The sequence below is a fragment of the Phocoena phocoena genome, chromosome 10 (assembly GCF_963924675.1).
Source record: "Phocoena phocoena chromosome 10, mPhoPho1.1, whole genome shotgun sequence".
NCBI classification, from domain to species: domain Eukaryota; kingdom Metazoa; phylum Chordata; class Mammalia; order Artiodactyla; family Phocoenidae; genus Phocoena; species Phocoena phocoena.
The window spans coordinates 67,131,707-67,156,447 of record NC_089228.1 but is presented as its reverse complement, the minus strand read 5'-3'; the positions used below and the strand labels follow the sequence as shown (position 1 = coordinate 67,156,447).

The 24,741-nt window shown below is 46.5% G+C and overlaps 1 protein-coding gene across 1 annotated transcript; it reads left to right on the top strand.

Annotated features, from left to right (window-relative positions):
• Window positions 1-569: 569 nt before the first annotated feature.
• On the top strand, window positions 570-7,763 carry ETV7 (ETS variant transcription factor 7). Its single transcript, XM_065885955.1, is given in 7 exon segments — window positions 570-633; window positions 852-977; window positions 1,140-1,194; window positions 2,712-2,917; window positions 4,692-4,834; window positions 7,433-7,533; window positions 7,646-7,763. Coding segments are annotated over 7 exon segments (813 nt in total).
• The last annotated feature ends 16,978 nt before the right edge of the window (window positions 7,764-24,741 follow it).

Genomic DNA, 24,741 nt, shown 5'->3' with positions numbered 1-24,741 from the left:
TTGAGATCAGTGATTGTTCAACACTTGGATAAGTGAGACCCTTCTCTTGGGGGAGGGGTGTGGGGACAGGAGGAAGAGGCTCAGATGGAAAGGGAAGAAGGAAGTTTGGGGAGAACTCAAGAGAAAGAGCAGGGATGAACACAGCCCGCCCACCCAAATACTGCCGCTTTTACACGCTCCACTGTTCTCGACCACCAGCCCCGTTTTCCAGATGCCAAGACCCACGCAGGCCTGCGGCTTGCAAACTGTAAGCCCAAGAGTCAAGCCAGGTAGTTCTGCCTCTGGAGAAACAAAGGGCAGTCAGACTGCAGACAGCCTGTGAGGCTGTGTGGCCACTGGGCCGCCCGACCAGGCTGGAAGTGCCTCGTCGGATGCTCAAGGCTGAACTCTGTCTCATCTGTGAGGTGAGGCGATTTGAGCCAGAGAGTCAGGCACCCCGTAGCCAAGCCCTCCTCTCTGGGCACCTCCTTGGGGTTCCGTCAACCCCATCCAGCCCATGCTCTCCAGCAACAAGGACGAGCTGCACTGGCTGCGCTTGGCTGCAGCACACCAGGGAGCAGGACTTTGAGATGAACGGCCGAGCCCTTTGCATCCTCATCAAGGACGACTTCCCACTCCGTTCCCTGGGTTCAGGTCAGGGTCACTCACTGGCTTCTCTGATGCAAACCAGGGGGAGCGGGGGTGGGCGTGGAGAGCTGTCTTGCTCTCTCCCTCTCCCTTCCCGTTTCCATCCTAAGTCCTCTGTGTAGCATCTCCATCAGGACGAATCTTGTGACGGACATGCCAGCTGACACCTGGTCAGCAGCCTGCCCTCCAGCGCCACCCCCCCCCCCCCCCCCCCCCCGCTTCAGCTGACGTTCTGTATGAGTTGCTCCAGTACATCAAGACCTAGCGGCAAGCTGTGGCATGTGGGCCCTTTTTCGGAAGAGCTGTCAGGCAGAGGGTGCCCACTCAGCCCTTCCCCTGCTGCCTGGAAGGTGAGGAGGCTCTCTGAGACCCTCCCCCAGATTGGCCTCATCAGAGGGCAGAGCTTCTTCCAGGCAAAATGATGAAAGAGGCAGCATTGTGGGCCAAGCTCCCCATCTCCCCCTGCCCTGCCTCCCTAACTCTCACCCCTGCCCTCTGTGACTGTCCTCTAGCCGAGGGGCCTTGCTTCTCATCTCCCCCTTTCTCTGCTCTCCTCTCCAGCAGAGGGTTGTTTATGTGGCATCCCTCTCTTCTCCTCCTGATCTCTCCATGGAAATTGCTCTCCTCAGGGTCTCCAGGGACCTGCACACAGGGCTGTTCATGTCACTCCCAGTCCTTACTCACTGCTGCAGCCTTCCAGTTGCTTGGGCCAAAACGCTGGATGTCATTTTTTTTTTTTTTTTTTAAATTTATTTATGGCTGTGTTGGGTCTTCGTTTCTGTGCGAGGGCTTTCTCTAGTTGTGGCAAGTGCGGGCCACTCTTCATCACGGTGCACGGGCCCCCCACTATCGCGGCCTCTCTTGTTGCGGAGCACAGGCTCCAGATGTGCAGGCTCAGTAATTGTGGCTCACGGGCCCAGTCGCTCTGCGGCATGTGGGATCCTCCCAGACCAGGGCTCGAACCCGTGTCCCCTGCATTGGCAGGCAGACTCTCAACCACTGCGCCACCAGGGAAGCCCTGGATGTCATTTTTGATTACTTTCTTTCTCTCTCATCCTCATCCCAACTGTCAACAACTCCTGCTGGCTCTACCTTCAAGATCTACCCAGAATCCAACCACTTCACACACCTGTAGTGCTGCCCAGGGTCCAGCCCCCGCCTCCTCTGGAGAACCTCCTCACTGGTCTCCTTGCTTCTGCCCTTGATCTCCTATGATCTATTCTCAACAGAGTAGCCAGAGATTCATAAGTCAGGTCATGTTACTTCTTTGCTCAAAATCTTCCAGTGGCTCTCATCTCACTCGTCAAAGCCCCAGTCCATACAACGACCTCCCTGCCCTCCGCTGTCCTCTCCCACTCCTTTCCCTCTCGCTCATGCTTCTCCAGCCACACCAGCCTCCCTGCTCATTGAACAAGCCAGAGACACCCCTGCCTCAGGGCCTTTGCACTTACTGTTCCCTCTGCCTTGCAGTCTCTTCTCTACATGCCCACATAGCTCACTCATCTACCTCCTTAGGTGTCTGTTCAAATGTTATCATGTCTGTGAGGCATTTCCCAGAATTCCCTATTTGCCTTGTGCAGTAGTGCTTTATCCCTTCCCCCCATATTGTATACTACTTCTATTTCCTTTTTTATTTTAATCATCTGTCTTCCTCCCCCTCCCTACCCCACTAGAATATAAAGCTCCATGAGGGCAGAAGCTCTTTTCAGTTTAGTGATGTGTCCCCAACATTCTTAGAACAATGCCTGTCTCACTGAAGGTTCTCCATCAATAGTTATTGGGTGGATGAAGAGGGCACCTGGGTTCTGGACCTGGCTGTATCACCTCTTGGCATTGTGAACAATTTTACAGATGAGGGAGCAGGTTTGAGAAACTAAGTTACTTGTCTGGGAGCTAGGGTTAGCACCTGGGCTGTCTGGCCCTCACCCACACCCTCCAGTGCTTCCCTGACCTTCTAACCAGGGGCTGGGTGTGGGGAGAGCACTAGGAGTGCAGCCCCACGGGCTCCTGCGCATGTCACTGAGGGGGTCTGGGTCGGGGGAGGCTCTGGGCCCAAAGAATCGATGGTGCTCCTCTGCTTGCAGAGGGGATCGGGGCCTCCTGCAGCAGCCACCAGCCCTGGGGCTTGCCAGCTCCTTGAGCCATGTGGATGCCCCTGGCCTGGCCAGCTGGCCCCTCAGCAGGCAGGAGTCACTCAGTTTATCTCACTGTGTGGAGCTCAGCTGCAGGGCTGAGGGAGTCTCCTCCTTCCCCACGATGCCACAGGCCCCCATTGATGGCAGGATCACTGGTGAGTAGGAGGCTGTGCTCCCCTGGCACACAGGAGGGAGGTGTGCTGAGGCTGAGTCCCAGAGGTGGGTGGGTGACAAGGAGGGTTATTTTGATCTGGGGAATGAGAGGGTCTGTGCTTGGCAGTGGTGTGTGGAGTGACTCTCCTGTGTGCTGGTCACAGTCTGGTCACAGCAGGCAGAAAGTGCTGCCCGGGATCGCCAAGCCCACCCTATGTCCAGGCCAGGGACGATTTACCAGTCATAGTTCAGACAGTCAGACTGGCCTAGAGTATGCCCCCTCCCCCTTTAAAACTTTATTTTTATAATTAATTTTTAATAATTAATTTATTTTTGGCTGCTTTGGGTCTTTGTTGCTGCGTGCGGGCTTTCTCTAGTTGTGGCGAGCGGGAGCTACTCTTTGTTGCAGTGTGTGGGCTTCTCATTGCGGTGGCTTCTCTTGTTGTGGAGCACGAGCTCTAGGCATGTGAACTTCAGTAGTTGTGGCTTGCGGGCTCAGTTGCTCTGCGGCATGTGGGATCTTCCCGGACCAGGGATCGAACCAGTGTCCCCTGCATTGGCAGGAGGATTCTTAACCACTGCATCACCAGGGAAGCCCAAAAACTTTATTTATTTTTAAATAGTTGAGTGTTTACTATGTGCCAGGCATGGTTCTAAGGCTTTTATTTAACCTCCCAGCAGCCCTCTGAGGTTGGTATTATTATTAGCCCCATTTTACAGATAAGGAAAATGAGGGACAGAGAGGTTAAGTGACCTTCCCATGGTCACACAGCAGGAAGTAGCAGAATTGAAGTGTGAATCCAGGCAGTCTGACTCTAGGGCCTGAGCTCTAATCAGGTGATATACTTCTCCACATTCATTGTTAAAGGACTGACTAACAGACAGGTAACCAGACGGACTGACAGGTAAGCTGACTGCCTTCCCAAAGTGTGTTTTCTAGTCATGGCGGGGCCACTACATTTATCCTAAGACACCACAGAGGGGGCAGAAACTTAGCTCCTGGGTTGAAAGTGACTGGGAGTCACTGAAACACAGTTATTTAATTTTAATATAATACTTAACATTCTTTGAGCACTTACTCTGTACCAGGCACTGTGCTAAGGGTCTTTTGGTCGATTATGTTACTTAATCCTCACATCACCCAACACGAGGAAACTATGGCTCAGAAGAAGTCCGGTAACCTGCCCCCCACGCCCGAGCCAGGTGGCCCAGGTGGGACTTACGAGCTTGCGCCCAGGCTCCCTCTGCCACTTGCCCTTCATGGTAGCACATTCGATTTTCCAGAACCTCCTGCTAGGGTGCTGGCTGGATAGGATGGATGTTACAATCCTGATTTAATAGAGATCCGGGAGGTTGAGTGACTGGGCCAGGGGCAGAGAGGGACCTGGAGACAGGGTTCCAGCTGCCAGCCACTGGCCAGTGCCCCTGCCACCTGCCCCCAGGCGAAGGGTGTTGGCTTTGGTGTCTGAAGAGCTGGGTTAGGCTCCCCATTCCGCCTGCTCCTTAGAAGCCTGGTGACTGGGATATGTCCATACCTCTCTGAGCCCATTTCCTCATCCCTTCCTGGGGGTAAAGGTCTCCACCTGTTAGAGTCAGGATGATTGAATGAGATGAGTAATGAGGCCCCACGTGTGGCTGTTTCTGTTAGTACCGTCGTCTTCACCATCCCGCTGCACGCCGGGGCCCCGGCTTCGAGAGCCCCAGAGCACCTTTCCCATGCTCATCCTCACAGCTCCATGAAGGCGCCCCGTCTGCACCCTCTGTGCTCAACTGCAGACTGCCAGCTGCTGTGGGATTACAAGTATCAGCTGCTCTCTGACACCTGGTACGAGCCCTGCATCAAGTGGGAAGACAATAATGCCAAGATCTTCTGAGTTGTGGATCCAAATGGGCTTGCCAGATTCTGGGGAAACCACAAGGTGAACCTCAGCCAGCAGGCAGGATGGTCTCAACACACATGATAGGGCAGGGGCCACAGTGGACCCCTCAGCACTAGGGGACAGGCCTCAACTGATGGGAGCTTCACCAGCAGCCCCAGAAGTGTTGGGATCATTTTTTTCTTAAAATTTTTTTTGAATTTTATTTATTTAGTTTTTATACAGCAGGTTCTTATTAGTTATCTATTTTATCCATATTAGTGTATATATGTCAATCCCAATCTCACAATTCATCCCTCCACTCCCCACCCTCACTTCCCCCCTTGGTGTCCATACGTTTGTTCTCTACATCTGTGTCTCAGAGGCCTTGCAAACTGGTTCATCTGTACCATTTTTCTAGGTTCCACATATATGCGTTAATATACGATATTTGTTTTTCCCTTTCTGACTTACTTCACTCTGTATGACAGTCTCTAGGTTCATCCACGTCTCTATAAATAACCCAATTTCGTTCCTTTTTATGGCTGAGTAATATTCCATTGTATATATGTACCACATCTTCTTTATCCATTCGTCTGTCGATGGGCATTTAGGTTGCTTCCATGACCTGGCTATTGTAAATAGTGCTGCAGTGAACATTGGGGTGCATGTGCCTTTCTGAATTATGGTTTTCTCTGGGTATATGCCCAGTAGTGGGATTGCTGGGTCATATGGTAATTCTATTTTTAGTTTTTTAAGGAACCGCCATATATTCTCCATAGTGGCTGTTGCTGGGATCATTTTATTTTGGGAGATTCCGAAGGACAGGCAGTTACTTCTTGAGGATGGGGACTGGCCCTGGAACTCAGGAATCTTGCCTTCTAATTGCTTAATTCCACCTTTCCTTAGCATTTGAGGCTTTCAAAGCACGCTTACATGAATTGTGCATCATTTGCTGTTAAGCCAGATGAGGAAGCTGGTACCCTGGAGGAAGCTGGGACAGAAACCCAGGTCTCAGGCCCTGCAGAACATCAGCTGTCAGGGCTGGAAAGGCCTGGGGATGACCGAGGCCAGCATTCCTAACGTGAGGAGCGCCCATACCTAAATGGGTGTCTGCCAGGGGATTTTAGGTGGTTTACTCCAAATTCTAATAATTATTTATTTTAGTAAGCATTAGGATTACAAAATTTAACTACTTTGTCAATCTCGTGATTGACAGTGGTGATATAAAACCAGTGTGCTAGTCTATAAATAAATTCATTTAGGTTAAAAAGAGTCTTTAAAGAAAACTATTAACAATAATGATCAGGCTTCCCTGGTGGCGCACTGGTTGAGAATCTGCCTGCCAATGCAGGGGACATGGATTCGAGCCCTGGTCCGGAAAGATCCCACCTGCTGTGGAGCAACTAAGCCCATGCGCCACAACTACTGAGCCTGTGCTCTAGAGCCTGCAAGCCACAACTACTAAGTCCGTATGCTGCAACTACTGAAGCCCTTGTGCCTAGAGCCCGTGCTCTGCAACAAGAGAAGCCACCACAATGAGAAGCCCCGCGCACCACAGCGAAGAGTAGCCCCCGCTTGCCGCCATTAGAGAAAGCCCATGCGCAGCAACAAAGACCCAACACGGCCAAAAATAAATAAATAAGTTAAATAAATTAAAACAAACAAACAAAAAACCAATAATGATCATCTGCAATATATAGCATCTCCTAAAATGGCACAGCATTTGATTGCCAAGCATTGCTCAGAGGGCTTTGCCTGTATTAACTCATTTAATCCTCACAACAACCTCATGGGGTGGATATTATCAGATGGGGAAACTGAGGCACAGAGAGGTGTATCAACTTGTCCCAGTGTTTGCAGCCAGTAGGTGGCAGAGCAGAGACCTGAATCCAGACCAAGTAGCTCTGGGCGCCACCCTGCTTTGTGGCCTCTGGGTAGTGCTGGTGGCTGGAAGGATGCAAATGACTAAAGTTTGGGTGTGCTTATCTGGAGGGAGGGCAACTGAGGCCCCAAGAGCAGCAATTCCATTTAGTGAGCACAGACCACGCGTTAAGCACTGTGCTAAGTGCTCTCATGGATTAACTAATTTAATGCTCACAACAAATCTGTGAGGTTGATGTTTTTATCTTCATTTTATAGCTGGGGCAACAGATGCAGAGAGGTAAAGAAACTTATCCAAGGTCACACAGCTGCCAAATGGTGGAGCTGGAGCTTAAATTGACACCAAAGCCCAGCCTCTTTGTCCCTACTCTGTCTGCACAGTCCACTCCCCAGAGAGAGGAAAAACTGACTTGGTCAAAGTCACACAGCTAGGTGGCAAGGCCCTCATGCTACCCCACCATGCTGTCTCTCCTACTAACTATATATTTATTTGTTACTACTCGTGACATTTGCCATTTAAAAGCAACATGCAATTCACTCCTGGCCCATGGGTCTCAGTCAAGTAGATGACAGAACCATCCCATTGTTTCTTCCCACACCCCCCACCCTGGCCTTCCCCTGCCTTTCTCCTTCCCAATGCATGAGAACTTTCATATTCCCTAACAGACCCCTGGGCTGAGGGGCTTAAGAAACCATCCAGTCCAACCTGCTCCTTCCCAGGCCTGGAAGGAGCAGGGTGGGGAGTAGGGGCTGATGTGGGGCTGCTTTTCCTTCCAGAAGCAGGTGAATGTGACCTATGAGAAGATGTCACGTGCCTTGTGCCCCTACCATAATCTGAACATCATTAAGAAGGAACCCAGGCAGAAACTCCTGTTCAGGTGAGTGGCCTAGGGGCCAAGATGCCAGGCGGAGTGGAGCTGGGGTGGGGTGGCCTGGAAGCCCTCTGCAGCTGGGGCACTGGCTGATTTGCAGCTGGGGCCTGAATTCCAGATTTCTGAAGACACCCAGGAAGATCAATCAGGACAAGGGCAACAGCAGGGAGCTTCTGGAGAGCCAGGAGCAGGACAGGGTGGACTTCAAGGAGGAGATGCTGGAAGTCTCTCTGTGAAGGACATGTGGACTCCAGACACCGGGCACCAACAGGTCAGAGACTGAGTCTCCCACGAAGGCAGCTAGCTGTTCCTCCCTCCTCCCAGGGCAGCAGGGAACCCCAGCTGGGTTTTGCACTCTCAGATCAGAGCTGGTGTCTCAGACCTCAAAGCTGCCTGGGGATCTGGAACAGCTGAGAACCGGCAGGCCTCACCTCCAGGACACTGTGGGGGCATTCTTTGGGTAGGGCAGTGCTGGTTGCTAAGTGGGAGCACGGGGAGTGAACTTTCTCCCTACCCTGCCCCTTAGTACCTGCCCAGCTCAGGAGAGGAAGCCAGTCGCTGAGAGAACATCCAGCCCAGTTCCTTCAATTTACAGAAGAAGGAAGCAGAAGTCCCTCACTGAGCCTCAGTTTTCCTCATCTGCAAAATGAGCATACTCATGAAAACCACCCTCAGGGGGCTGGTGCATGAAATGGAAAAAAGAATTACTGCTTTGTCAACCTTAGTAATGATAACAATGATGATGCCTGACAGTTAAGTGCTTACCATGTGCCAGGCCTTGTGCCAAGGGGTCTACCTATATTTTATCTCATTCAATTCACATACCAACCACTGGAGGTTTAAACATGGGGAAATGGAGGCAGAGGCTTGCCGAGCTGGGATGCTTCCCTCGAACCCAGTGCTGTGACCTGTTTTCTTTTAGTGCCTCTGAATGTCATGGGCACTTCTCAAGCAGAGGCCATAGCCCTACCTCTCTGCCCTCAGCATCTTCATAAACAGTTTATTTCACCTGGCCCAACTCCCCTGTCCTCAGTTTTCAGTCCTTGGCGACTCTGATCATGACCCAGTAAAGATCGCCCACGCCGCCCACATGCTGGCTTCCTATGCTCCTATACCCGTATCTGCCGATTGACCTTGGGCAAGTTATTCTCTCTCTTTGGAGCCTCACGTTTCTCATCTGCAAAATGGGGATGCTATTCCTAACCCGACCTCACAGGATTCCCAGAAAACTTGAATAAGACCGTAGTTGTGAAGTACGTGACTGCGGTATAAGGAATTAAGAAAACTCTGCAAACCCAAAGCTGCTCTAAAGCATGAAAATGCCTCTGCTATTGGTTCAGCTTCTCCTCGATGCTCCCCAGCCCCCCAGGTACCTCCTGATGGGGTCAGAGCCTCTGCCCTTGCAACCCCGGGGAAGCTGGCGGAGAAAGGGAAGGGAGTGTTTTCAGTTCATTGAAAACAGAACTTCCTGGATTCACATCTTCTTTTCTGGAAGGAGGAAACCACCTTTGCCTCTTGCCTCCAGCGGGTCAGGAAAACACCCCCACCGGCCACCCCCATCTGGCTGGGCCTGATCTGGCCTTGGGTCACTGTAGCCGAGAAGCTGATTTGGAACTCAAAGCTGTGACTGCTCATAAGCAGGGAAAATCCTGGCTTAGTCCCGTCTTGGGCCCTGGACAATTCCACACTAGAAGGGGCCATGCAGGGGCCTTGGCCAAAAGGTTTAGCAGGAAAATCCTAGGCCCCTTTAGTCTTCCTGAGACTGTTCCATCTCCTTGACTTTGCTCCAGGATGAACCCATGCCCCATAGCGTTTCTCATCATCCCCAGTCCAGAACTACATAAGTGGACTGGGAGGGACCATCGAAATCAACTTGTCCAGCCTCTCCTCTTACAGACAAGGCAGCTGAGGCCAGAGAGGGGGAGTGACATGCCCAAGGACATACAGCCCAGCTCAGCGTGCTGCCTCTTCACAGTGCCTCATTTCTAATTGTCTCGCATCTCATGGGTCCAAGACGTAGAGGTTTAAATGAGAGGATGGAGTCATAAGTCACTTCTTCCAGTTATGATGTTGGCATCTGCCTGCTGTTGTGTTAATGGTTGTCAACAGCTGCATATCCCAAAGACTATGTCTTTATGGCGGCGGGGGGAGGGGGAGTGTTAAATCTCACCCAACGCTGGGACCGTTGGGGCCAGAAGTGAGAAGTGGGCTTGAGCAGAGTCCACCACCCCAGACCCCAGATCCCTGGACTCTCCACCCAGCTCTGGACTGAGCTGTACCCCGTTTCTCCAGGAACTTTAGGCCCTGGTCTGGGATGGATGCCTGGGTGCCAGAAATAAAGGGATTCATTCAGCCTTTCCTTCCATGAACATTAATTGAGCACCTCCTGTGTACCTGGCATGAAAGGAAGCTCTGGGTTTATATCCATTTTTTACACAATTAAATTCCTGAAAAGTGGTGGGTCACTGAAAACAACATATATCAAGATGGACTTCCTCACAAATCATCTTAACGAGCAGGAAATAGAGTCCCATGGTTTGAAAAAGTAGCCAGCCACGTCCTTTTTTTGCCAGATTACATTAATGTCAACAGGAAATAAAGAGTTTATGAAAAAAAGTGAGTGTATTAAGAAGTTCATGATACAAGTCACTGTCTCCATCCAGTCAAGCCATTTACAGCACTAACCCAGGAGCATGGGCTCCATCACGTCCACCTTCTCCTTATGTGGATTCTTTTTTTTTTTTTAAGTTTTTTTTTGATGTGGACCATTTTTAAAGTCTTTACTGCTTCTGTTTTATATTTTGGTTTTTTGGCCACGAGGCACGTGGGATCTTAGCTCCCCAACCAGGGATCAAACCCGCACCCCCTGCATTGGAAGGCAAAGTCTTAACCACTGGACCACCAGGGAAGCCCCTCCTTATGTGGATTCTTGCCAACAAAGTCTTTTTCTCTTGAAAGAAAGCTCCAGATCTAGCACTACCCCCCAGCTTTACTGAGACATATATAATGTTGTGCAAGTTTAAGGTGTACAATGTTCCAGCACTTTCTCCCATCCTAGTGGCCCTGCCACATCTCAAGGCTCTTACTGCAGGAAGCCTGGGCTGATGCTGGTGACCCAACGTCTTTCTCATGCAGGATCCTAGTTGTGACAGCCTTTCTTGGCTTCTTCCTCTGGTTCCTCCCTATGGTGTTAATCTACATTTTCTAGTCAAGTGTTCTCTTAAGTTTTATAGAGACACACAGAAAACACACACACTTACAGAGCGAGGTCCTGATGCCTCCAAGCCATCCGGGGTCTGGTGGTGAACGTGAAGGTGGCCCAGGCTCAAGGAGGAGCCCTGTGCAATGCTGGTGTCAGGTCCCCTCGGTCCCCTCCTCCACGCTGGCTTGACCACTCAGTTTGATGACCTCTGAACTAAGCCACTCCTGGGACAGCCCCAAGATTTGGGTGGGGAGTTTTGAAGTGGGTTGTCCTGAAATCAGAATGTGCATGTTTAAAAAATTTTTTTAGTTTTTAAATTTTTATTTATTTATTTAGGCTGCACCACTCAGCATGCGGGATCTTAGTTCCCTGACCAGGGATCGAACCCTCTGCCCCCTGCAGTGGAAGCTTGGAGTCCTAATCACCTGACTGCTGGGGAAGTCCTCAAAATATGTTAATCGTGATCTTAATTTTTTAAATTCCCTAATGCTTGTAAATTAACTGCTCCTATGGGGAGGGCTGGGGGTGGTATACAAAGGACAGTTGGGCCCTGCCCTTGGGAAGTTCACACGTCAGTGGGGGAAGCAGAAGTAGCTGATGAGCGGACTTTGTTGCAGTCCCCAGGGGGAGGTCACTGAGAGGTGAATGTGGAGAAAGTAGTGGCTCTGGTGAATTCTGCTTGCGGGGCAGGGGCAGGGAGAGTGTCCTAAGGAGATCACACAGGCTTCTGCTCTGTTTTTCTCCTTCCCTTTTGGAGGGGTGAAGTCTGGAGGTGCAGTGTGGAGGAGGGCCTTCTGATCATGAGGGGTCAGGGAGAATGTGACGTGCAGGGCAAATGGGAGCAGGGCAGACTGCAGAGGCCCATCCCTGCAGGAGGGCAGAGGGGGTCCCTGAAGTTCATGCTGGGGTCAGCCCGGCTCACTCAGACAGGGAAGCAGACCAGGATTGGGGCTGAGACCCTGAGAGGGTGAGGAGAGAGCCTTTAGGAAGAGGAAGGGGGCCGTCCTGTGTCTGACCCATGAGGAATGCAGGGGGAAACTCCCAACAGCACCACCTGAGCATAACCATGCGGCAGCTGATGCTACGAGCATATAAAACATTGCTTGAAGCCCGTCCACAGGGAGAATTCAGTTGTTCACCCAACAGACTTTACTGGGAAGCATGGTCCCAGGCCCTGTGCTGGCCCTGTGCACCATGTCACAGGAGCCCGACTGGCCTCTGACACCCATATCTAGGTTTGGGATGGACAGTTGATTAAAATTGTGCTCTTTTCTCGGGAATGAAGTGAAACTGGAAGGAGCAATGGTGAGAGGAGCAGCTGGCCTGGGATGGGGGCACGTTCCCCGCAGGGGCAGCTGAGCCCTGTGGTTCACTGCCCAGAGCAGAGTCTGAGGTGGGAGCTGGGGCCCATTTCAGGGTTTTAGGGGGGATGAGCAGAATCCAACACTCACCTCAGATGGAGCTGCACTGGCCCACTGACGCTCAGATGTTTTCAGGTCTGTTGACATTAAATGAACTTCGTGTGGTAAGGCTAATGCATGGAGCTCATCATGGCTTCTACTGGCAGTTACAGAGGCCTTTGATGATAATAAATGATACAGTAAGATAATAAGCAAATAATAGTGTAACAAACATAATGAAAATATGCACTTTGGCAGACAAAATCTTTCAGAATCTGATACCCATGTAGCAAAAACATGGAGGTTTTTTTGTTTTGTTTTTTTACTTCAAAGACAATTCAAGGTCACTCCCAAATGCAAAGATGAGTGGAATGAACAAATGAGCCTCCTCCTGCACCCTTCCCCCGCCCTCAGGTAGCTTCCCAGTTTGTCATCCCAGGAATCCGGAATAAAGTGTGGGAAGGACGCATTCCCTCCAAATCCAGGGATATGCCTCAGCAACTCCTGAGTCCTGTTAATAAGTCCTCCCTGTACTAGTGACCTCTCTGACGCCTGCTGGTGCCTGGCCCAGTGCAGGGCGCCCCCCTGATTTCTCGCAAACCCTGTAGTCTAGTCTGGTTTCACTGCTTAGGATTCTAGGGACACTCAGGCTGCAGGCTTCTCTCCATGGAAGAGCCTGCAGTTTAAAACCACGTTCACCAGGTGGCGCAAAGCCTCTTGTGTTGGTGTTTGGGCCACTTTCTGCTGAGTGTCTGTTCTGTGACAGAGCATGCCCGCCCTCTCCTACTAAGATGTGAGTACAACTCTCCAGCTCAGGCATGCTCTGTAAGGAGACATCCAGCCCCTGCTTGAATACAGGGATGGGGAGCTCACCACCTCTCTGGACAGAGTTAGTAGCAGGAGTGAGGGTGGAATTGAAGGTACCAAAAAGCTACTTGTTCAGTGATGTCACCCACCCTTTCCCAACCAGCAGGGCAATGGTTTCTGAAATTCCTAGATTCCCAGTCTCTTTGTTGGGAGTACCTTATCTGCTTTTCTTATCACCTCTTCCCTGAGTAGTTTACCAACTTTCTGAGCAGAGGCCAGAGGTGTGTCAAAAGTCTATCTACCCTCACCCACACACTCAGCCACTGATTTGGAATCAAAAGGACTGAGGCTCCCTCAGTTCCCTGGTGGCTTTGAGTGAAGTCAGCCTCCTGGGCCTGTTTCTACATCTGTAAAATGAGGAACAGCATCTTCTGCCCTACTTGCCACATTTTCTTGAGAAACTTCAAATGAAATAATGTATTCATTTACTTCACAAATATTTATTAAGCACCTACGATACACTAGGCACTGTTCTAGAAACTGGGGAATACAGTGGTAACCAAGACAGATGAGTAAGTGATAAACACAGCATATGGTGTCAGGTGGTGATGAGCACCATGAAGGAAAGTAAGACAGAGTTAAGTGAAGGGGCCAGTTTTAAATTGAGCTGCCAGAGATGTGAAACGCTTGTGAAAGTAGAAGCAAGTCATCGTCACGTACATCAACTTTCCCCTTGCAGTCTGCTATTTATTTATTTTTGGCTGTGTTGGGTCTCCATTGCTGTGCATGGGCTTTCTCTAGTTGTGATGGGCGGGAGCTACTCTTTGTTGTGGTGCACGGGCTTCTCGTTGTGGTGGCTTCTCTTGTTGCAGAGCATGGGCTCTAGGTGCACATGCTAAGTAGTTGTGGCGCACGGGCTTAGCTGCTCTGCGGCATGTGGGATCCTACTGGACCAGGGCTTGAACCTGTGTCCCCTGCAATGGCAGGCGGATTCTTAACCACTGCACCACCAGGGAAATCCCTGACTGATCCCTTGTATTTGGTCTATGGTTCCCACCATAAAAGTCACACCTGATATAGTCAATGTTGTTAGTTTCTGTTATGTGCAACAAAACTCAATCCTAATGGGTAGGAATAATGCAGACGGGAAGGCCGGGAGGAGAAGACCAACATGGCCCAGAACTATCCCTCTCTATCCCCCTCATTTGCCCATGGGGGAGCCACAAGATAAGACCAATGAGATCATAAAGTCTCCTGAACAGACCTTAACGCTCCAGGTTACCCTAAACACCCCAGCTCAAGGAAGCCCTGTGTATTGTTCACAGTGCTCTGGCTGCAAAGCCCCAGGGTTCTAAATATGGCCCTTGAAATCCCAGTAATTCTGATCAGGAAGGGATTTCCCCTCAGTCAGATGATTGCCCACTCCAGCCAGTGACATGCTTAGGTTCTCAACCTGTGGCATAGGATGGGGGTGGGGTGCACATCAGGTTCTCAGCAAGGTTGCAGGATACAAGATCAATCTACAAAAGTTAACTGTATTTTTATAAACTAATAATGAACATCTGTAAATGAAATTTAAAAGCAATTCTATCTACAGTAGTATCAAGAAGAATAAAATATTTAGGAATAAACTTAAACAAAGTGCTAGAGATATACTCTGAAAACTACAAAGCATTGTTGAAAGAAATTAAGGAAGACCAAAATAAATGGGCAGGGACTTCCCTGGTGTCCAATAGTTAAGACTCTGCACTCCCAATGCAAGGGGCCGGGGTTGGATTCCTGGTCAGGGAACTAGATCCTGCATGCATGCTGCAACTAAGAAGTCTGCATACTGCAACTAAGAAGTCCACATGCCACAACTAAAAAAGATCCTACATGCCGCAACTAAGATCTGTTGCAGCCAAAATAAATAAATAAATAAAATGAATTTTTAAAAATGGGCAAACATCCCATGTTCATGGATGGGAAGATTTAATATTGTTAAGATGGCAGAACTCCTCAAATTGACCTATAGATCCAGTACAATCCCTATCAAAATTCCAACCTTTTTTTTAGATAAATGGAGACGCTGATACTAATAGTCATATGGAATTGCAAGTGACCCCCCAATAGCCAAAACAATCTTGAAAAGAAAAACAAAGTTGGAGGACCCACATTTCCTGATTTCAAAACTTACTGCAAAGCTACAGTAATCAAAACAGTGTGGTACTGGCATACTGATAGACATGAAGATCAATGGAATAGAATTGAGAGTCCTGAAATAAACCCATACATCTATGGCAACTGATTTTCAATAAGCATGCCAAAAGTATTCAGTGGGGAAAGAATAGTCTCTTCAACAAATGGTGTTGAGAGAAATGGATATCCACATGCAAAAGAATGAAGTTGTACCCTTACTTCACACCATATACAAAAATTAACTCAGAATGTATCAAAGACATAAATATAAGAGCTAAAACCATAATACTCAGAAGAAAATTAGGAGTAAATCTTCATTACCTTGGATTAAGTAAGAGTTCCTTAAATATGACAGTAAAAGCACAAGCAACACAAGAAAAAAATTGACAAATTAGACTTCATTAAAATTTAAAACTTTTGTGCTTCAAAGGATACTACCAAGAAACTAAAAAGGCAACACAAAAATTGGAGAAAACATCTCCAAATCATGAATCTGACAAGGGACTTGTATCCAGGATAAAGGAAGAATTCTCACAACCTAATAAAAAAAAGGCAAATAGCCCAATTAAAAATTGGGCAAAAGACTTAAATAGATGTTTCTCCAAAGAAGATATAAAAATGGCCAATAAGCACATGAAAAGATGCTCAACATCATTAATCATAAGGAAAATGTAATCAAACCACAATGAGGGGCTTCCCTGGTGGCGCAGCAGTTGAGAATCTGCCTGCCAATGCAGGGGACATGGGTTTGAGTCCTGGTCTGGGGAGATCCCACATGCCGTGGAGCAACTAGGCCTGTGTGCCACAACTACTGAGCCTGCGCGTCTGGAGCCTGTGCTCCACAACAAGAGAGGCCACAGCAGTGGGAGGCCCGCGTACCGCAAAAAAAAAAAAAAAAGACAGACAATAACAAGAGTTGGAGAGGATGTGGAGAGGTTGGAACCCTCATATATTGCAGATATGCAGCTGCTATGAAAAAACAGTTTAGCATTTTCTCAAAAAGCTAAAGTAGATTTACCATATGGTCCAGGAATCTCATTCCTAAGCATATAACCAAGAGAATTGAACATTTATGAATATATATATATATACACACACAAATGTTCATAGCAGCATTATTCATAAAGCCCCTCCCCCCAACCCAAAGAAACAAACAACTGAATAATGGATAAACAAACATGGCATATCCACACAATGGAATATTATTTGGCCACGAAAAGGAATAAAGTTCTGATACATGCTATAACATGGATGACCTTGAAAACATTATGCTAAGTGAAAGAAGGCAAATACAAAAGGCTACCTATTGTATGATTCCATTTATATGAAATGTCCAGAAGAGGCAAATTCATAGAAATAGACAGTAGATTGGTACCTGCCAGGGGCAGGAGGGAGGAGGAAATGGCAAGTGACAGCTAATGGGTATGGGATTTCTTTTCAGAGTGATGAAAACGTTCTGGAATTAGACAGTGGCAATTGACACACAACTGTATGAATATACTAAAAACTGCTGAATTGTACACTTTAAAATGGTGAACTTTATGGCATCTGAATTAGAGCTCAATAAAGGTGTTACTAAAGAGAAAAAGAGTTTATGAGCAAATAGAGCCCCTGTGTAGAGTGTCAGTTTCCTCTAAGAGAGCAGCAGGTCAGGGGCACTTTCCTGGGGATACGGGAGTGGGACACAGCATAAAGGTTAAAACCCAGACTTTGAATCCTAATTGTTGTGAGTTTGAATCCTGCTTCCACCTCTTCTGAACTGTGAAATGTTAGGAAATTGACTGTGAGTCTCTCATCTGTAAAATGAAAATAATCTCTACTTTGTAGGATTCTTATAAGGATTAACTTCATGGTAGCTTAGAGTATTCAATAAATGATAGTTATTTTTATTATTATTTTCTCTTGGACACAGAGGAAGGAGGTCTCTGGAAGGAAACTCTGGCCTTGGATGAAAAATGGGAAGAAGAGGCCCAGTTTCAATAAATAGACAAACAGACTTCAGGTTAGCTTGGGCTACAGGCATATGAAGGGCCCTCTCCAGGCATGGGGAGTGGTCAGTGTGGGTCCAGGGAGGATGATTGAAGAGAGAAAGAGTACAGATACTCAGCCTCCCACTACTACTGCCAGGTGTCTGGGTTAGAACTAGGAGACAAATTGGATAAGTTATTATTATCACATTCTGTTGCCACAAATTTTCTCCCTTATTATTGGCAAGTGGCTGGGAGCTGCTCTGCATTCTCAAATTAGACGTGAACACCCAAATCAGCCCAGGTTCCCCTTGGCTGAGCTGGTCATTCCGCATTCAAGTAAACAGCAGCAGCTGATGATTAGGACCAGCATTTCAGAGGGGCTGAATGTTTTCTTCTCATCAACATTTGATTCTTGTGGAATAACAGATGGTTTTTATTTCATTCTTTGCATGCTTTATGTACTTTTCAAATTTCCTACAGGGACGAGGTATCTGATTAAAGTGCTATTAGGAAAATCTTAATAAGCATGATTCATGCCTGCACTGCCATTTGTCTAGACTTTTCTTTCTCATATCTCACGTGGCTCTATCAAGACAAGTATTTGTGAGCTGTATCAGTCAGGGTTCAATCGGAGGAAAACAGAAACTATGTCAGCTAATTTTAGCAGAAAATGAATCAGAGGTTTACAAAGTCATTGGAAGGGCTGGAGGGGTGGGTTCCAGGTAGGACCTCCAGCAATGTTCCAGAACACCACCACCAGACAGCAACACGCTGGAATCCTGCTGCTAAAAAGTACACAGCTTCTCTTAATGTTGCTTGTTCCAGCAGCAGCTAAATCCACAGAAAGATCTGGGAAATGTACTTTTCAGTTTTCCAGCCTATGAGGTAGAGGAAGAGACCCTTGGAGGAGGTTGGGATGAATGTGAATGGGGTCAATCATCAGGACAATCAAGATTTTAATATTTAATAAAATTTAAATAAATTTAACATTTAATACATTAAAGTAGATTTAACTTTGCTCAATACTTACTTGAGGTAAACAACTGATGGTCCTTTTTTTGTGTGTCTGTGTAAAATTTGTATCTGCAGTGTGAAATGACTTTTTCCCATCTGTGAAGTCTATAAATTTACCCCTGAAGCCCTATCTGTGACACAAGCCCTTGAAATGTGGAGAGGTGGTTTCCTTTGAGAAGTGCTCATATCTGACTCTAAGTGCTTTGCATTTGGCTGACACTGAAGTGAGTAATTGCTTTCTCTACAGGAAGTGAGAAACTCTTGTGTGTTATGGGAAGCAAGAGCTTCCTTATATTCGCTTGAGAATAATGAGCACTTCCTGGAGGAAACAATATAACTTGATAAGTTGAATATTTTTTTCAATTAAAGAACCAGCTACTCAAGAATAAACTCAGAGTCCAAGAAGCATCTGAGAAGATGCCTAGCTTCACTAATAATCGAATAATTCAAACAAGAGTGAGTGACTCATGGATTGACAGCAATGAACAGGCTCAGTGGTGTCGTAAGTGGGAAGAAGCAGCCACATTCACAAACCACAGCTGGAGGTGTGAAGAGGTGCAAAGTTTTGGAAAGGAATTTGGTAGAGTCTACTAAAGATTTAAACGTGTCTCCCTTTTAACCCAGCCATTCTATTTCTAAGAATATACCTTTCAGAAATGTTCTCACATAACACAAAAATATATTTAAAGAGAGATTCTCCGAAGCACTGGGTTACAATCACAAAAGCTTGGAAAAATCCAAATGACTAGCAATGGGATTTGGATAAATAAATACAATGAAATACTATGCAGCTAATGTAAAGAAAAGCAGATCTGTAAGTAGTGACGTGGAATGGACATGTGGACCCCAGGTGCAGGGCTGGGGGTCTCTTGGTCATTTGCCAAATGTTGATGCTATCCTTGTCTACGAATGTTTGGAATTGGTAAAACCGTGATTCAGAGAACATGGCACAGCGAGGCTTAGGTTTGGTTATATAATTTATATAAACTGTATCAAGGAATTAAACTAAAAGCATGGGAAATTCTCTAGTCTTCATGTCTTCCACTAAGTCATGAGAATTTTACTTACCTCTCAGTGCCTCAAGTGAAAAAGGAAAAGTTGAACTTGGATGTCCGAATTGTCAACCACCTTGGGTTTAAAAGAGGAAAGGGTGTTACCTTGGGGAGGGAGGTAGTGACCTAGCTGTGGACAAGCTGATTCGGGCCCACCCCCTTGTCCCCTCCTCTCCCCCGTGCTTGCCTAAGTTGAGTTGGGAGTGGGGGCTGGGAGTTCCACTCCAACTTTTGAAAATTTCAAGGAGAAAAGTTAATCTGCAGAAGGCTGAGGAGCCAGTGTGTGTAAAATGAAATTTTCTTCATGTCACCTTGTGTGGGAAATACAGGGACATTGCTGAACACCCCTCCTGAGTATTGACTGTTTCTTGGAGTTCTGAACCCTTTCACACACTGAGTTAAAAAAAGAAACTATCTGGGGCTTGGAAGGGAGAAGGGGGTCTTCCCTGCTCTTTGGCCAAAAACTCCCTTAAGACAATGTTTATTGTGGAACCACCACCACAAGAACATCTAGGGGAAAAAAAAATGCAAGTTGTGGAACAGTATATATTGAATGCGCCCATCTGTGAAGATGATGATGATAATAATAATAAATGAGACTATGCTATTTTCTATTAAAAGTATCCCAGAAGAGCATATTCAAAACAGCGACTCTCTCCCACGTGTCTAGGTGTTATGGGGTCCCTGGAGTTTTAAGTCTCATACACAGATATGCATTATTATAGCAGTGCAACAGCTCTGCTCTCAGCAAAGTTCACCCAACAGGCTTGCCTGCCTGTCAGTCAATAAGGCTCTTGCTTTGATAAGACTTTCAAAGTCTGTCCTGGATAGCTCATTTTCTGGTTCCCTGGTGGAAGTAGAGGGATCTTATCAATTGAGAGCACAGTCACCTGCTAATGCGAAGGTCCACCTATTGCTTGAAACACAGCTCCTTCTGGGTTGGATCCTAGTGCCTGAAATCCCACCATCTGAGAAGGTTCTTCAGGGAATTTCAGGACAGTTAGAAGAGACTGGCACTCAAGTCTCACCTTGTGGGCAACCTCCGCAGGTGGAAACCTGGTCCTACACCATACTTAAGTGGAAGGTCAGCGCTGACTAAGAATGAAAGTCACTAAGGGCAGAAAAAAGCTGTGAGTAACACTCTAGGGATCAAATTTGGCTTTAGTTTCCTCAATACTGGTTTCACATTTTTTATTTCAACATGAATTATTTTCTCTTTTATTTCATTTTATTTGCTTATTTTTTAGAGTCCATAAAGGGAACACTTTGAAAGTAGCAGGATGGCACTGTCATCTGTCTGTCACGCACCCCTTCTGCTGGGCAGGCAATTAAAGTGAGTGCCCCTAAGTGCTTCCTCCAGCAGGAAGAGGACTATCCCAGTGGGTTCCTGACTCAAAGGAGATGGGCAGCTGAATCATGAACCTGAATCAGAGTTAGCTGGGTAGGGGTGCCGGCACCTGGAGGCCCTGGAGACTGCTGAATGGCCGTCTGTGAAAGACTGTATATTAGTTCCCTGTAGCTACCGTAACAAATTGCCACAAATTTGGGGGCTTAAAATAACCAATTTATTCTTTCACAGGAGACCAGAGGTCCAAAATCAAGGTTTCAACAGGGTTGGTTCCCTCTGGAGGCTCTGAGAGAAAATCCATTCCATGCCTTTCTCCTAGATTCTAATGGTAATCCTTGGCATCCGTTGGTTGGTAGATGCTTCACGCCAATTTCTGCCTCCATCTTTATGTGGCCCTCTTCCCTCTGTGTATCTAAACTAGCCTTCTGCTTTTCTTTTGTAAGAACACCTGTCATTGGATTTAGGGCCCACTCTAAATCCAGGATCTCTCATCTTGAGGTCCTTAACTTAATTACATCCACAAACACTTTTTCCCATAGGGTCACATTCACAGATTCCAGGGGTTAGGACTTGGACATATCCTTTTGGGGGTCATTGCTCAACCCACTAAAGAGAGGGATCCACTGGGACTGAGGACAGTTGCTGCTCTCATTGCCCTTCGAGCTACTGCAATTACTCCTGGCATGTTGCAAATCTCTCTTTGCCTAATAATTTGCATAACCTCCTATCTGTAAAAGAGGTCCCAGCTCCTGGGGACTAAACTGCATCATTTCAGTCTAGACCTGGCAGGAAGATGGGTGTAATGAAGCCCATTTGCAAAGGAAACTGGGATGCTGAATGGAAGGAGAAATAGACAGGCATCTGGGGTCAGGCGGCCAGCTCCTGAGGAACAGGGCTTTCTTGAAACTCCTCTCTTCCCCCCTGCTTATTGTCACTCCCAGGCCTTGTCCTCCCCATGAACCCTCCCAGATGGGAAGATTTGATTTGGGTTTGTTCAGTGGCCAGAAAGCCAGAGCCACTGCTTGGCATTCTCTTTGGGAGGGAGGTCGTGACAGACAGGGCCCAGCTCACAGCCAGAGTTTCTCAGGGTGACATGTTTGAGACCTCATGTGGATAGGAAGGAAGCTTCCTGTGAGACATAGCAATCTGGAAGCTGTCACTGGGGGAGATACTCCAGGAATCCTCCCTTCAAACCCTCTTTGCTAAAGGGGCAAGCCATTTCTATAATTTGCCCGGTGGGGACCGGCCAGGGAAATACTGTTAACTAATTTTCAGTAACAGGGGATTTCCCTGGGGGTGCAGTGGTTAGGAATCCGCCTGCCAATGCAGGGGACACTCGTTCGATCCCTGGTCCTGGAAGATCCCACGTGTCGTGGAGCACCTAAGCCCGTGCACCACAACTACTGAGGCTGTGCTCTAGAACCTGTGAGCCACAACTACTGAGCCCGTGTGCCACAAATGCTGAAGCCTGCGCACCTAGAGCCTGTGCTCCGCAACAAGAGAAGCCACAGCAATGAGAAACCCACACACTGCAACAAAGAGTAGCCCCCGCTCACCGCAACTAGAGAAAGCGCGTGCACAGTGACGAAGACCCAACACAGCCAAAAATAAATAAATTAATTTTTAAAAGGTCAATAACAGGATACATAAATAATACACATTTACTATAGAAAAGTGGCAAAGAATAAAAAAAAATAAAACCATCTGTAATTCCAAAGGAAAGTTATCTAAAATATTTAGGTGGTTGTATTTCCATTAAAAAAAAAAAACACACACATGGGCTTACCTGGTGGCGCAGTGGTTGAGAGCCCGCCTGACGATGCCAGTTCGTGGCCCGGTCCGGGAAGATCCCACATGCCGCGGAGCGGCTAGGCCAGTGAGCCATGGCCGCTGAGCCTGCGCATCTGGAGCCTGTGCTCTGCAACGGGAGAGGCCACAACAGTGAGAGGCCCGCGTACCGCAAAAAAAAAAACCCCAAAACACACATGTAGGGTGTTCCCTGATGGTCCAGTGGTTAGGACTCGGCGCTTTCACTGCCATGGCCCTGGGTTCAATCCCTCCCTGGTCAGGGAATTAAGATCCCACAAGTCAAAAAAAAAAAAAAAAAGAAATTAAGAGGCCCCCTGTCATGGGGCTTAAAAAACAAACAAACAAACAAAAGCTAAAAAACTCATGTGTATGTTTTAACATCATCTGGATTACTCTGCATATGCAGTTTTATATCCCGATTTTTCTACTTAATGTTGTGTCATAACATATATAAATGAAAGTAAACTGTTTATGAGGTGGAGTTAAACACTGACAATGAAGTTAAACGTTTATTATGTGCTTATTGATTACTTTTAAATTTGTATTTATTTTTGCATCCTTTATAAAATAAGGAGAGTATTGCCTGTATTATTCATTGCAAATAATTTCTTCTAGTTTGGTTATTTGTCTTTTAACCTTTTATAGTGTTTTTGATGGGCAAAAGCTTATAACTTTGACTTGTAAATTCTACCATTCTGTTCTTATGTGATTCCTCTCATTATTGTTGGTTTTCGTTTTTATTTCAACATTCCTTTATTGAACCATGTATACTAGTGAAATATAAAGAAACCACAAGAGTTTACAGGAAGATTACCAAGACTGATGTCATTAATTCAATATGAGGCTTCATATACTGAAAACAATTCATCTTCATTATAGAGCATAGAACCTTAAATTTTTGAAAAGCTAAATAAAGCAGTCTGCCTAACTTCAAATCTGTTCCATGAACACGTCTTGCATAATCATCTGACATACTTTTAGATGCTATACTAACAGCAAATAATTTAACAATAACTTTAACAAAACAATTTTAACTAAAAAAACAGTATAAAATTCTGGTCAGTCATATTTTTTTTTTTTTTAGTGATGTGGTAAAGGCTATAACTTATTGAGTTCCCTGCCCCCTGAGGATCTGGAGTATCCCTGTATACAATCAAACAATGTAAGTATAAAATGTTATTGTTAAACTATTAATTGCATAAGGAAAAAACATAGACTTCACTATAGCAAAGATGACTGACTACTAGCTTTGGTTACTATTATATTCAACCATCATTCATTCACCAAATTTTCTGAGTACCCACTACAAGCCTGGCACTATTCTAGGCACTGGGGATAGAATGAACAAAAACAATAATAGTTTTTAATCATCATGGGACTTGCATTCTGCTGTGGGGAATAGAGAAAAACAAACACACAAAAAATAAGAATTATAAGTGTAGTAAATGCTATTAAGGAGACAAACAAGGCTTTGCTATAGATTAGTCTTTGAAAGCTGAATTGTGGAATCCTAAAACTTAAAAAGAAAAAATTCATGAAGAGTTACATCAGGATGACATAGATTCTGGGACTTCCCTGGTGATGCAGTGGTTAAGAATCCACCTGCCAATGCAAGGGACATGGGTTCGAGCCCTGGTCTGGTAAGATCTCACATGCCGTTGAGCAACCAAGCCCATGTGCCACAACTACTGAGCCCACATGCCACAATTACTGAGCCCACGTGCCACAATTACTGAAGCCTGCATGCCTAGAGCCCATGATCCGCAACAAGAGAAGCCACGGCGATGAGAAGCCCGAGCACCACAACGAAGAGTAGCCCCCGCTCGCCGCAACTAGAGAAAGCCGGTGTGCATCAACAAAGACCCAACGCAGCCAAAAATAAATAAATAAATAAATAAATGAAGGAAAAGATGACCTAGATTCTACAGAGCTTTGCTAATGTATAAGAAAACTACAGACACTGCCAGTGAAAACAGAGATCAATCTTTCATTGTCAAAGCTATTGGATGGCATTACTTGGCAATATAGTAGCCTCAGAAGATAATTAACCTCACAGTTCCACAGAGTTAAAAAGCATGTAAACATGATACTAAAAAAAAATTAAGAGGCGCTTAAGGAGACAGGACAACCAAATGTAATGTGGTATCCTGAATGGAATGCTGAAGCAGAAAAAAACAAAAACTAAGGAAGTCTGAATAAACTACAGATTTCAGTTAATAATGTATCAATATTGGTTCATTAATTATAACAAATGTACCATACTAATGTAAGATGTTAATAATGGGAAACTGGGTGGGGCTATCTGCATAATCTTAATTTTTCTGTAAATCTTAAACTGTTCTAAAAAAATCAAGTATACTTAAAGAAAAATATATAAGATGGCTTCAGGAATTACAGTGGAAGGGAGGGGAGTTAGTGAAGACTTAAGGAAATT